The sequence below is a fragment of the Lontra canadensis genome, unplaced genomic scaffold (assembly GCF_010015895.1).
Source record: "Lontra canadensis isolate GAN:19392208 unplaced genomic scaffold, GSC_riverotter_1.0 scaffold27, whole genome shotgun sequence".
Classification (NCBI taxonomy): Eukaryota; Metazoa; Chordata; class Mammalia; order Carnivora; family Mustelidae; genus Lontra; species Lontra canadensis.
Window position 1 is genome coordinate 19654358 of NW_022631021.1, and position 12631 is coordinate 19666988.

A 12631-nucleotide genomic window follows, 5' to 3' on the forward strand; every position below is an offset into this window, starting at 1 on the left:
GAGGTGCATAATAGTTTTTGCTTTTAGCAACCTTGAAACCTGCTTGGTTGACATGGTGGGGATCCCATAGCCAGGGCATGTTTGATTAGACCCTGATTCTGTTTTTTGAGAGGGGCCCACCTCCCAAGGGCACCTGTGGTTCCTGGGAGTTTTCTCCCCCCAGTAATTTCTGGCCTCATCTGAAACAGTGTTGGCGAATATACCTTCCTTAGGGCCTTACTTCCTGCTCCTGGTTGGTAACAGGACTGAGAGCTGGTTTGTGACTAACTTTGAGAACTCTCAAAAACTTAGTAAACTTTTATCTAAGTTGGTTCTTTTCATGGTATAATTCCTAGAACTCTATATTTCTTTGTTTTTTCATTCCTGTAAGTCTCTCTCCCTCTTTTGATTTAGTGGTAGATTACTAGAACTATACCCTTAAATTCTTTATTCTGAGTCCTTTTACCCAATTAAAGGCATTCACTAGATGCTTCATTTTGATTCTTGCCTATAGGAAGTTATTTGGCTGAAAGTTTTATTGGGCATTTCTCCCTTGAAAGGCTTTTTCAGTCTTTTGTTTTTGGAGGATAGAAATAAATGGTTTTGTGTGTGTGTGTGTGTGTGTGTGTGTGTGTGTGTGTGTGTTTGAAGATTTTATTTATTTATTTGACAGACAGGATCACAAGTAGGCAGAGAGGCAGGCAGAAAGAGAGGAGGAAGCAAGCTCCCTGCAGAGCAGGGAGCCCAATGCGGGGCTCAACCCCAGGACCCTGAGATCATGACTGAGCCAAAGGCAGAGGCTTTAACCCACTGAGCCACCCAGGCGCCCCGTGTGTGTGTTTTTTTTAAGGCTCCGAATTTCTGGACTCTCTTTATTCTCTTCCTTTTCGTTTGTAAACTTGCCAACTCTTTCTTGTATTACCTTGTCAAATACAGACAATAGCATCTGACATACACAACTAAACTTCTGTTTTCCAATCTTTTCCTCTACAGCTCTTATTGTACCTCTAGGTTATTGCAGGTAATAATTTTCCTAACTGTTTTGCCATTGCACAACTTGGGTCCTTGTTAATCTAGCCTACAATTGCCCAGTCATTGCAGCCTGCTGCATGGCCATTACTGATCATGCTGCTATTTTAGCCTTTTGCTGTGGTGCTCCTCTCTTCTAGGGATCAATTTCTATATCCACATATATACTGCCAGATTATGGCTGCATAGCTTGATTAGATGTACTTTTCTTTTTTTAAGATTTTATTTATTTATTTGACAGAGAGGTAGAGAGAGAGCACAAGTAAGCAGAGCAGCAGGCAGAGGGAGAGAGAGAAGCAGCCTCTCTGCTAAGCAGGGAGCCCGACGCAGGGCTCGATCCCAGAACCCCAGAATCATGACCTGAGCCGAAGGCAGCTGCTTAACCAACTGAGCCACCCAGGCGCCCCTAGATGTACTTTTTTTTAAGGATAAAGTCTCTCCAATGTAAGCTAAATGTGTACATTTAACTGTCAATATCCTAGGCCTCTCATGTTATTATCTTATCAGTTAATTTGGCATATCTGCTTTCCTTCCCTAACTAGATTTTAAATTCATTAAAGTAGAGACTATAATTGTATGTCTATTTCCAGTAAGAGTAGCGCCCAAAATATGTAGCATGGCTCCCTGGCACATGGTAGGGCATAAAAAAATCTTGCTAACTTGAATGTTTGACCAGGTATAATATTTTACCACATGTGAGGCTGTGTGTAACTCATTCTTGGAACTACAACATCTTCTGCCATCTCTTTCTGTGGGTTCTTGGACTTGGGTGTAGAGTGTCCTGGTGGTCAGTGAGTTGAGTGACAGCTCCATGTGTATGACTGAAACTCTGAAAGGGTCATGGGTGGTGCATGGGTAGTCATGATGGGCTTCCACCATAACCAGCTGTGTATTAATCATATATTCATTATTGTATCCTTAGTATTGGCACATAATTTACAGTGTAAGAAGTGCTTACTAAATGTTAGCCGAAATGATGATCTGATCTTATTTTTAGCTTGATGAAGGAAAACTTCGTGACGGCTGGATGTAAAAGGTCAGTTTCCGTCTTACATAAAGGGCCATTTAATTCTCCTCTGCAATGCAGCAAATCCTCTTGTGTTGAATCGGGTACTCTTTAAAGATTGTATGTATGTATGTATGTATGTATTTGTTTATTTTAGAGAACAAGATCAAGAGTGTGAATAGAAAGGGCAGAGGAAGAGGGACAGAGAATCCAAGCAGACTCCATGCTGAGCACAGAGCCCATCACGGGATTTGATCTCACGATCCTGAGATCATGACCTGAGCTGCAGTCAAGAGTCAGATGCTCAACTGCCTGAGCCACCCAGGTACCCCGAATTACATACTCTTTGTTCAAAGTGACTTGCTCCTTCTTTCAAGAGAGCTGGTGTAGTCTTCTATGCATTACGATTTGGCTCTAAATGGAGAGGAGACCACTGAAGAAAGAGAGAAACTCAACCCACTCAATTTAATATTCTTTGAAGGGTCTATTGCATATAGTGCTCTGGTAGCACGATTGATAATAGCAATTTTGAAAACATGGCTCTTGATTTATGTGCTAGCTTCCCTGAGTTCATGGAAGGCCATATCTGGCCCGGCCTTGAAAATTCTCTATATGTCGGGCTCAGGAGCTTCAGTCTGGTTGGAAACGGTCAGCTAGGGGACTTGTCTTGAATCTGTGTATGTATAGAAAATGTACAGTTTTAATTTAGGTCATATATTTGGGGATGTATATTTAGAGAAGGAGGCTGGTAGAGATCACTGGGGAGAAGGAACTAAAGTTACCTTAAGTCCTCAGAAAACCCTCCTAAAGCATATTCACAAGTATGAAATAGATTAATATGAGCACAGAGGTCACAAGGAAGGGAAAGATGCCTGAGGGGATGATTCAAGGGAGCCTTCTTATAGGAGTTAAACTTCTCATTGATCTGGGTAGGGTGTAGAGAAGAATCCACAGGCATGGGGAGGAGAGATGTGGATGAAAGCTCATGAGCACAGAAGAATTTCAATCAGTCTTGGAGGGCTTCCAAAGAACCCAAGAGCTGATTCCTTTTCATTTCCTCCACTTAAAGAAAATGGAGGAAAGTTTTTCAAACATGTTGTGATAGAAAAAGATAACTTACCTGCTAGAATATGCCTTGCCTTTTTATTTTACTTTTTAAAAGATTTTATTTATTTATTTGACAGACAGAGATCACAAGTAGGCAGAGAGGCAGGTGGTGGGGGGTTGGGGGGCAGGTAGCAGGCTCCCTGCTGAACAGAGAGCCTGAGGTGGGGCTCTATTCCAAGACCCTGGGATCATGACCTGAGCCCAAAGCAGAGGCTTTAACCCACTGAGCCACCCAGGTGCCCTTGCCCTGCCTTTTTAAAGGAATGTGTAATTTCCCCCTGATCCTACTGGAGAAAAAAAAAAAAAAGGCAACTGTTAATTTAGAAATATCTGTGTATCCCTAGAATACATTACCAGTCATAAAGTATATACTTAATAAAACTTTGTTGACTTAAATGGAACAGAGAAAAATTAACTTTCTGTAGGTCATTTAAAATTATGTTAGAGCATTCAAAGGCTCTACTTGCTAATTCATTTCTGCTAAAAAAATCCTCAGTCAGCATGGCCAAGATAATGGTCAATTATATGTTTTATGAAAATGATTACTTATTAAGCATAAGTAGGATTTAAAACATGGGATTAAAATAGAATTTGTTCAGGGAGTCTATGAAGCTACCTGCGGATATAATTCTGAGTCTCTTACTGATGTCATTAATTTCTTTGGTTTTGTTTTCCCATTTATAAAACAGAGCTAAAGATAGTCCTCTCATTTAATACCAAGGACCCTCTAAGGATGACATATCTCCCTCTTAAATTGTGGTTCATATCGCATGACTGGAAAGTAGAACATGTGGTGCGTGACAAGAGTCGTTAGCCATTTGGGGAGGCCATAAAAGATCATGGCAGCAATTATTTGTAATTTGGTTCATCTCTGTAGTAAGTTAAGAATTTTGCTGTAATTTGAGGACAAGGGGGGGGTGGAAGAAAAGGAAGATTTGGTCCTTTTTCCGTCATCCCCTTTTAGGGTCCCTCTCTGATTCCCCTTCAGGAAGTGGAATAGAAAAAAAAAAAACTACATTCGTCAGTAACTCTGGGGTAACCACAACTAAGACAGTAAGGAGGTCAATCGAAATAAGGACAGTGATTGGTATAAAACCGACAGGTACTCTCATTGACACAGCACAGGCATATACAGGGTGACACACACACAGGAAGAATTTACTACACAAAGCAGGCAACCAGAGCAAAATGATGATGACCTTCCTGCGCAACATGGCCATGGTGAGTAAAAATAACTCTTTCTTTTGCAGCTGTCATCCCTAGGATTTCGGGAGAGCCGATTCCTCGGGAATTGGGCCTGACTGGTGTCTTTACTGGGGACATTTCTTAAGGACAGAACTGACTTTGATTTTGACCCCTGTTTGGTGGAGAAAAAGAACAAATAACTAGAAGTTACAATGGGGTGCAAAACATAGGTCTTCACAGGGTGGCTTTTGCATGGGTAGTTGGTAGCTCGCTCACGTCTGGTGGCAGAGACCGTTGGACATGATCTCCCCTGTGGCCACCATGATAGACTTAGATTGGTCTGAAACTCTTAGCTCATCATGGGGACTTCCAGCCTTTTAGGATAGTATATATGTATTTTCGCCGAGGAAAGTGGGGTTCCCAACACTTTAATGATTCCCTTAAGACTACCAGTAGACAGAATGCCCAGGATGAAGGAAGTGAAACCCCTGAGTACTGAACTTTGGATAGCTCCCAGAGGACAAGTTGCTATGTCTCAGAGAGCTGATGAATTTTGCTTTGTCTCATTCCTCATGGAGGAAGACATAGAGATGTTAGTATGATGGAAATCTACTTCTCCTGGGTTTAGAATCTCGCCCGGCATTAGTCAGGTAAAGACTGGGAAGAATATAACGTAGAGGAGCCTTGAAAACAGGGCTTGGGAAATTATATGCCATATTTTGGGCTTAAATAGTCCTCTTTTTTCCCCTCCATTTACAAGTCCTATAACTTTTTTTTTTATTTTAAGATTTTTTATTTATTTATTTGACAGACAGAGATCACAAGTAGGCAGAGAGGCAGGCAGAGAGAGAGGAGGAAGCAGGCTCCCTGCTGAGCAGAGAGCCCGATGCGGGGCTCGATCCCAGGACCCTGGGATCGTGACCTGAGCCGAAGGCAGAGGCTTTAACCCACTGAGCCACCCAGGCGCCCTACAAGTCCTATAACTTAAAAGAGCTTGGATTTCATAAAAGGTCATGGCATATGGTGATGATAGCACTATGTTCTATTTATGTATTGTTGTAGAGAATATCAGAAATGCAGCAAAGTGCGATAGTTAGGGAACACAGGCTTTGGTGTCAGACAGACCTGGCTCCTCTACTTAGTAATGTGGGATTTGGAATAAATTACTTAGCTGCTCTGTGCACAATTATTCCCTTAACTATATAGGGGAATAATAATGGCATTTCCCTCAGAGGTTTTCTTGGGAGATTAATTGATATCATTGAAAATGACTAAATCTGATATGTACTCTGAACTGGCTTAGTTTTTAGTTAAATTGTTCATTTTAATATATTAACCAACAAGGATAGGGAAAACATGCAATGTATTAAATATTAATATTAATAATATTATTATTTTTTCCTCTGAAACTCTTGTCAACCCAGGGAAGTAGATTGGGACTACTTTCTCCATCAAACAGATGAAAAACAGCTCAATTAGGCCAAGTGATTTAACATCACTGGGTACTGTCCATAAGAACTGGGATGTGAATCTAGGTTTACCAACATCCAGTACAGTATGCTTCTCTTTGAATGGTTCAGAGGCAAGATTCCTGAATTTGAAGCCATTGTGTCTAAAAGAATCTGTAGGATAGCTTTTTTAATGGCTTAACCAAAGCCATTTCTGTTTCTGGTTTGTTTGAGGTACTCGGTTGGGCCATCTGCAAGAAACATGATAGTGCAAGGGCGTTAGAATAGGATTAGACGGTGAGAGATGCACGCCGGTTGGACATATTCAATAAGTAGTTGAGGCAAATTCCTACAGGCCTAGAAACTGGCCAGGCTCTGCAGCACATTCCTACCCAGGGGAGAGCACACAGGACAGAGAAGTTCAGGAGACAAATACTCAGATGGTCTCAGGTGAGCTTGCAGTAGAGTTGGGCTGTCAATGTCCTGATAGTGCCCACCTTCACTGGTGTGTTCTCTTGCCTCTGTTTCCTGTTGTACAGATTAGGAGTGATACCTATTTATCTGCCTCATAGGTGACCTATAGGAATTCATATCTATAAGATGCTCTGAACCTTTCAGAGAAGAAGTGCTGTGTATGTCATTCTTAAGAATCAGCAAGAGCCATATCAAAGCCTCTGGCGCATAACCACTAAAATCTACAGTTTCGGATCAAAAGCTTTGTGGAGAAAACTAGAGTGATTTGCAGGCATCATCTGATTTCCTGATAAAGAGCTCTGTGACCTCCAACATTTATGCAATTCTGACACAGCTGCCACATTGCTTACAATGCGTGGCTCCTCCTGAGGGATAAAGCTAGGATTAAACACCATGAGTGGCTCTATCTTGATAATAATAATGGACTTCAATAGCAACCGAACTGACACCTAGGTTTGAGTCCCCAAACTGATACCAATAGGCTAGTGAATCCAACCAAGCTGTTTGTTGCTTACCAGGCATGGCTCTCACTGGTCTCACTGGGATAATTAATGCTAGCTCTACCTACCTGGTGAGAGAGTTGTGAGAATCCAGTATTCAAAGATGTGAAGGTGTGTTCTAACACACTCTAAGAACATAAGAAAATATAGTGATTTGTTAGACGTATGGAAATGATTGCTGAATCATATCACCCAAAGATACAGTGACTTTAAAGCTTTGATAATGAAAGCTAGAGGTGACTCAGTGCATTTGATACTGAAGAGGAAAGAGGAAACACACAGAAGGAATTTCCTTAAGAAACCAAAGGAAGTGATTGGAAGGCTTGGGAAGCTAAGAATCCTCTGGTCTAAGTAGGTATCTTTAAACTTTTTGAATTTATTTCTTAGCGCTTTGTCCCAACAGAAGATGCATGAGGGCAAATTCCACATCTTTCCTGTCCATTGTACATCATCAACAAGGTCGACCTACTAGCCCTCTGTGCTGAATCCTTACACGTGCTGGCAGTGCTTTTCCTCCCTTATGTGGATGATATCATTTAATCTTTACATTTTCTGGTGGAGAAAATTGAATTTCAGCTAGTCAGAGTCCTGACTGAGTTACGGACTCAGGACATCTGACTTTAGAGCATGTGTCCTGAGTTACCACATACAGAGTCAAGAAAGAATTGAATGAATGAATGATTGTAGCAGATGAAAATAGACAAGTGCCCATTATCTGAAAGCAAATCAGCTTACTTCAGGCTAATCAGAGTCAATCTTGCTTTCGACTTCTTTTTAGTATCAGCTACCTTTGTACAGGAAATTGACACCGTGACCTTTCTGCATACTCTTGTCATTTTTTACCTCTAACATCTGCAAAATATAAAAAGGAGGTCCTTTAAACAGAGATGTCCAATCATCCCCCCACCTTAATCCGTGGAAGGTGTGAGCCTGAATAACACTGAAACCAGAGAATGAAAGCAACTCAGCTTCAGCCCTTATTTATTCCGCATTATGTTGAGAGATGGTGATGGTCCTTGTCCATCCCCAGTAAGTGTGGGTGGTGATGGTGGGGTGAGCAGAACATGGTTGCAACAAAGGGGAGCTGGAGAGATTTGTAGCTCTTCTTTTAGCTAGGTCTTCACAGAGCGCTCTCTTTCCTTGTGCATTCCCGTAACACCAATAGACCAATGTTTCAATGTAAGTATAAAGAATATATGTTTTAGAGCTAAAGACAAGTAGTTTCCGTATGCTCGGTTGTTGTGCATCATGAATGGCCCTGCTTCTTTCAGGGAGTGTGGATAATCGGGACTTTGATGCAGCTGGTTTTGTGCAGTGTTTTTCTTAATGTTTTGAATTTAACTGTATTATTTTGTTCATTCATTCACTCACCTGCTCTTCCATTCATCCAGAAAGTATTTGTGGAATACAGGTTCTGTGGTATGTTCTCCTGCAGGAACTTATAATCCAATGGGTGCCTGTCTGACCTGGACAAAAGTAGTACATTTCCAGACAATAAAGACATGGTACTTGAATGCTGTGGCATTCAATGCTAAATGGCAAGTACTTTATGATTTAAGGAAAATGAACATATTTCTAAATGAATGACTTTAGAGAGACAGTTCCTGGAGAAGACCACCTTAGGATGAGGTCTTGATGGAAGGGTAGGATTTGCATAGGTAGAGGTGGGACTGTGTATTCTAGGTGGAGGGATGGCTGGGAGGAAGGATTTTGTGGAGAATTCATGAAATATGAGTTTGGAAATAAAAATAAGAACTATCGGGCACCTGGGTGGCTCAGTGGGTTAAGCCTCTGCCTTCAGCTCAGGTCATGATCCCAGGGTTCTGGGATTGAGTCCCACATTGGGTTCTTTGCTCAGCGGAGACCCTGCTTCCTCCTCTCTCTCTGCCTGCCTCTCTGCCTACTTGTGATTTCTCTCGCCGTGTGTCAAATAAATAAATAAAATCTTTAAAAAAACAACAACAACTATCATTTATTAACCCTTTATTAGATAAATTTATAGGTGATCTATATGGAATATTACATTTAATCTTGTGAATATTATTATAAAGCAATTATTATAATCCAGTTGGAAAGAAGAGAAACCAGAGGTTCAGTGATGAGACCAGGTCGAGATTTAAACCCAGTCCCAGATCCTGATACCTTTTTGTTCAACTGTTGAAGAGCTCTCAGACTGTGGGAGGCTCAATCACCAGGCTAATGAGTTTACTATTCAGTTTGGCACCCTGATATCTTCATGTGTGACTGTTCCCATTTTCAGGTGAGGACCTGAGGTTCAGAAAGAAGCTGTGGGCCCATAAAACACTGGGTATCCTGAGTTCAGATAAAGCATGGGGTGCCTCTTGCCAGCAAATGACACCTGAGTCCCTAACCAACTCCACCTTCTCTATTTTCCAGGTCAAGTCCCTGCTCCTGGTAATGTTGGGGCTCACCTTCCTGAGGGAGGTCACAGCTTGGAAAAACCCCAAAGCAGGGGATGCTGCCCTGTGCCCTCCTCTGGAGGATAACAGTGTGAGGGTTGACATCCGCATCCTCAGGCAAAACCGGGGTATTTCCTTCTCAAATTTCCAGAACCGCTCCATCTCCCCCTGGGACTACAAGTAAGTGTAAATGAGACTGATCTTCACGTCTTTTGAAAAATATGTTAACTTATTCTTATGTGGAAAATTTAGAAATTTAGAAAATATAGAGAAAACGTAAAAGCCCTAATATTTACTCTTAAAAACAGAAATCCCACTTTGCTCAGGAGCTGACATTTTTTCCTGCTGTTGTGGGGCTAGGTCCTCCTATGTGGTTAGAGGTCCTGCTATTTTCTTTCCAGCTTCTCATCGGCACTCTGCCTTTTCCTGCCTCATAATGCTGGAATTGACAAACATTCTGTGTTGGAAGAGAGGGCTCTTTAAGGCAGCCCACATAATGATCCCTGCATGGGGATAAGTGGGAACCAGAAATGTCAGTATGGAGTGATTCACTCAGATTATACATCAGTCTTCAAGGAATGGGGATGAGGGTAGAATGGACAAGAAAGGACAGTTTGGGAAAGGGAAAGCAAGATGGGGATGGGGTGTTCAGGGTACCCTCCCATGATACTGTCTGATGTGTCAGATCTGGGAATACCAAGCACTCATCTATAAGCTCCAAATAGATGTACGAAAACAGATTCCAGGGACAATTAGAAGTGCTTTGGGGGCTGCCTGCATGGCTTCCTACAGCAAGGGAGTGGGTATAGTGGCAAATTGGCTGGCATGACTTTACTGCCTTTGAGCCTAGCAGAGGGGACTATGAAGGGAGAAACTGAGAGAATGTGCTGGATTCACAGATGTCTGGGGCTTCGGTTTTCTTTCCAAGCAGAAGGCTTTGTAGATTTCATATTAGATATTTATATTTACTAGTGATCCATATATCTAGGCAAAGGGTGAATAATAATTACAATAATGACAACAGTGTAATGAAAAATAAAAGGTCTGACATTTATTGAATGCCAGGACAGAGCGTTCCATGTGCATTTGTATCATTGAGTATCCTCAAAAATCCGAAGAAACAGACCTGTGAGAATTCCCATTTTAGAGTGGAGGAGACAGGCTTAGGCAGTTAATCACCTGCCAGCGGGTGGTGGATGGATCCAGGCCGTCTGGCTGCAGTCCTGGACTGCTCCTTTGGAAATGCCTCCCTGCAGGTGAGCGCCCAGCACCGCGGGGCGCTTACATTTGCCCATTTCCTTCTCCCTTGTCTCACCACCTGCTTTTGTCCCCCCGCCTCCCCCCCGCAGCATCACCCAGGACCCCCACCGGTTCCCCTCGGAGATTGCGGAGGCCCAGTGCCGGTACTCGGGCTGCATCAATGCCGAGGGGCAGGAAGACAGCTCCCTGAATTCAGTTCCCATTCAGCAGGAGTTCCTGGTCCTGCGGAGGGAGCCCCGGGGCTGCTCTCGCTCCTTCCGGCTGGAGAAAGTGCTGGTGACGGTGGGCTGCACCTGCGTCACCCCCATCGTGCGCTCTCTGAGCGCCTGAACGGCCGCCGGCTGAAGCAGCCCAGAAATGCTAGTCCTTACCCAGCGCTCTGCAGCAAGTCCTCTGTGGTCCCAATCCTCTCCACTTCATCGGTCTCTAGATAAGACCTGCGCAGAGTTCTCAAAGCTCTGTCTTACATATAGTGTCAAATTTCTGGGGCGCTTCCGAATCATAATCAGGTCCTGAGCTGTTCCGCGGTCCCAACCCCTTGGAAAGGGATGCAGGAGAAGGAAGGCGCACGTGGCCGACTTGTTTGTGCGTCCTAGCCCTGCCCTCACTGTGACTCGGTGCCGTTCCCCGGGGAATTCTGTTGGTAAATTCTGTTCTGTGGAGATGAAAATGCAGAAAACGTAACCACAATATGAGTGTGTGGGAGGGGCAGTGCGGGGCGGGGTGGCGTGGGAGGGATGGGATAAGGATCTAGCACACATGTTTATTAAGATTTGCTACATAGAGAGGCTGGCTTCATGCTCCTATTTGTAAGGAAACTGTCCATCTATTTATGATATTATATAAAATTTTAGGAGAAAAAGTAATATATCAAGTATTAATATAATAAAGTATTAATGACTGAAAAATGCTTCAGGTGTTTGTTTCCAGTCTTGGCTTGTACTCACAGAGCTTGGGGCCCTCAAGATTTTGAAATTCTAAATACTTGTCATTTGTTTTTCATAATTTCTCATCAGTTCCTCATTAGAGGACTACTGTGTCATTTTATTATTGTTGTTATTTTTATCATTACTGTGTGTGTACGTGTGTGATCTTGGGGACTTCTTTCCTCAGTTTTACTGACATAATTTGGCAAATAATATTACGTAAATTTATAATGTACAACGTGATGACTGCCTCTCTCTCTATAGTGAAGTGATTTCCACAATAAGGTAGTTAACTCTTCCATCACCTCACATTGTTACCTGTGTGTGTGTGTGTGTGTGTGTATAGCGAGAACATTTAAGGTCTACTTTCAGCAAATTTCAAGAATACAATATAGTACTGATAATTATAGTCACCATGCTACACATTAAATTCCCAGGACTTACTCATCTTATAAATAAGTTTGTACCCTTTGACTAACCACCCCCCCCCATTTCTCTGCCCCCAACCCCCAGTGTCTGGCAACTACTATTCTATGCTCTGTTTCTATGAGATAGTTATTTTATTATTAATGGTGCTTGGGGGTTACATGGAGAATTAAGGGAAATGGTGTAAACAGAACTCAGTTTCTCTGGTAACTCTTTACTGCTCCATGCTCCTGGCTGCATTATATTACAAAGTGAACATTTATTGGCCACTGTGCTTGTCACCAGAGATACAGAGACAAGTAAGAAATGCATATGGAAGGACCACAGTGTTGGGACTGGCTATCCACAGAGTCCCTAGTCATTGGGGCCATGCAATCCCTTTCCATCTGCCTCATTCTGACTTCTGGGACCTTTAGGGTCACTGGTTGTCTTTCATCAATATCTTATGCCTCTTGGGGGCACAGGAGCTTCCAGAATCTGGTCTTCATGCCATTCTGGAGAAAACTCAGAGGTTCTCTCGTCCCTCACTTGCTTCTATATGGCACAGCACATTTTCCCCTTAATGCTACCTTTGGCTCAGAATACCTCTGCATTGCCAGTACTTTCCAGGTCCGAGGGAGGAAGTGGGACATAAATCCTCACTCGCCCCTGAAACTTGTTTTGAGGATAAGCAGGGGGTTGAAGTCTGACACCCATTTTTAACTCTAGTGTGGGTAACCTTTTTCTAGTCTAGGTGAAAGGGGGAATGGAGGAGCTGGGTAGGCTGACTTCATCTCTTGGCTACAGAATTCTTTTGCTTATGGTATACATACTGATATTTAAATGTTCAGGCTCTTGAAATCTAGAAAACATTTTTTTAAAAAGATTTTAT

General features: G+C 42.6%; 1 protein-coding gene across 3 annotated transcripts; it reads left to right on the forward strand.

Moving 5' to 3' along the window:
- The first annotated feature begins 4049 nt into the window (after positions 1–4049).
- IL17F (interleukin 17F) lies at positions 4050–10879 on the forward strand. 3 transcript variants are annotated; one of them, XM_032864557.1, is made up of 3 exons: positions 4050–4342; positions 9126–9328; positions 10498–10879. In XM_032864557.1, the coding sequence occupies exons 1-3, from the start codon at positions 4310–4312 to the stop codon at positions 10736–10738; spliced, it is 477 nt and encodes a 158-aa protein (XP_032720448.1). In that variant the 5' UTR covers positions 4050–4309; the 3' UTR covers positions 10739–10879. The 3 variants fall into 3 exon arrangements, with proteins under 3 accessions (XP_032720448.1, XP_032720449.1, XP_032720447.1); XM_032864558.1 differs by lacking the exon at positions 4050–4342 and adding an exon at positions 5956–7079; XM_032864556.1 differs by lacking the exon at positions 4050–4342 and having other exon boundaries at positions 8828–9328.
- The last annotated feature ends 1752 nt before the right edge of the window (positions 10880–12631 follow it).

Coding starts and splice junctions, on each gene's coding strand:
- IL17F (XM_032864556.1), top strand. CDS start 9,081: ATGACACCTGAGTCCCTAACCAACTCCACCTTCTCTATTTTCCAGGTC. Junction 9,329..10,497: donor ATCTCCCCCTGGGACTACAA/GTAAGTGTAAAT, acceptor TCCCCCCCGCAG/CATCACCCAGGACCCCCACC.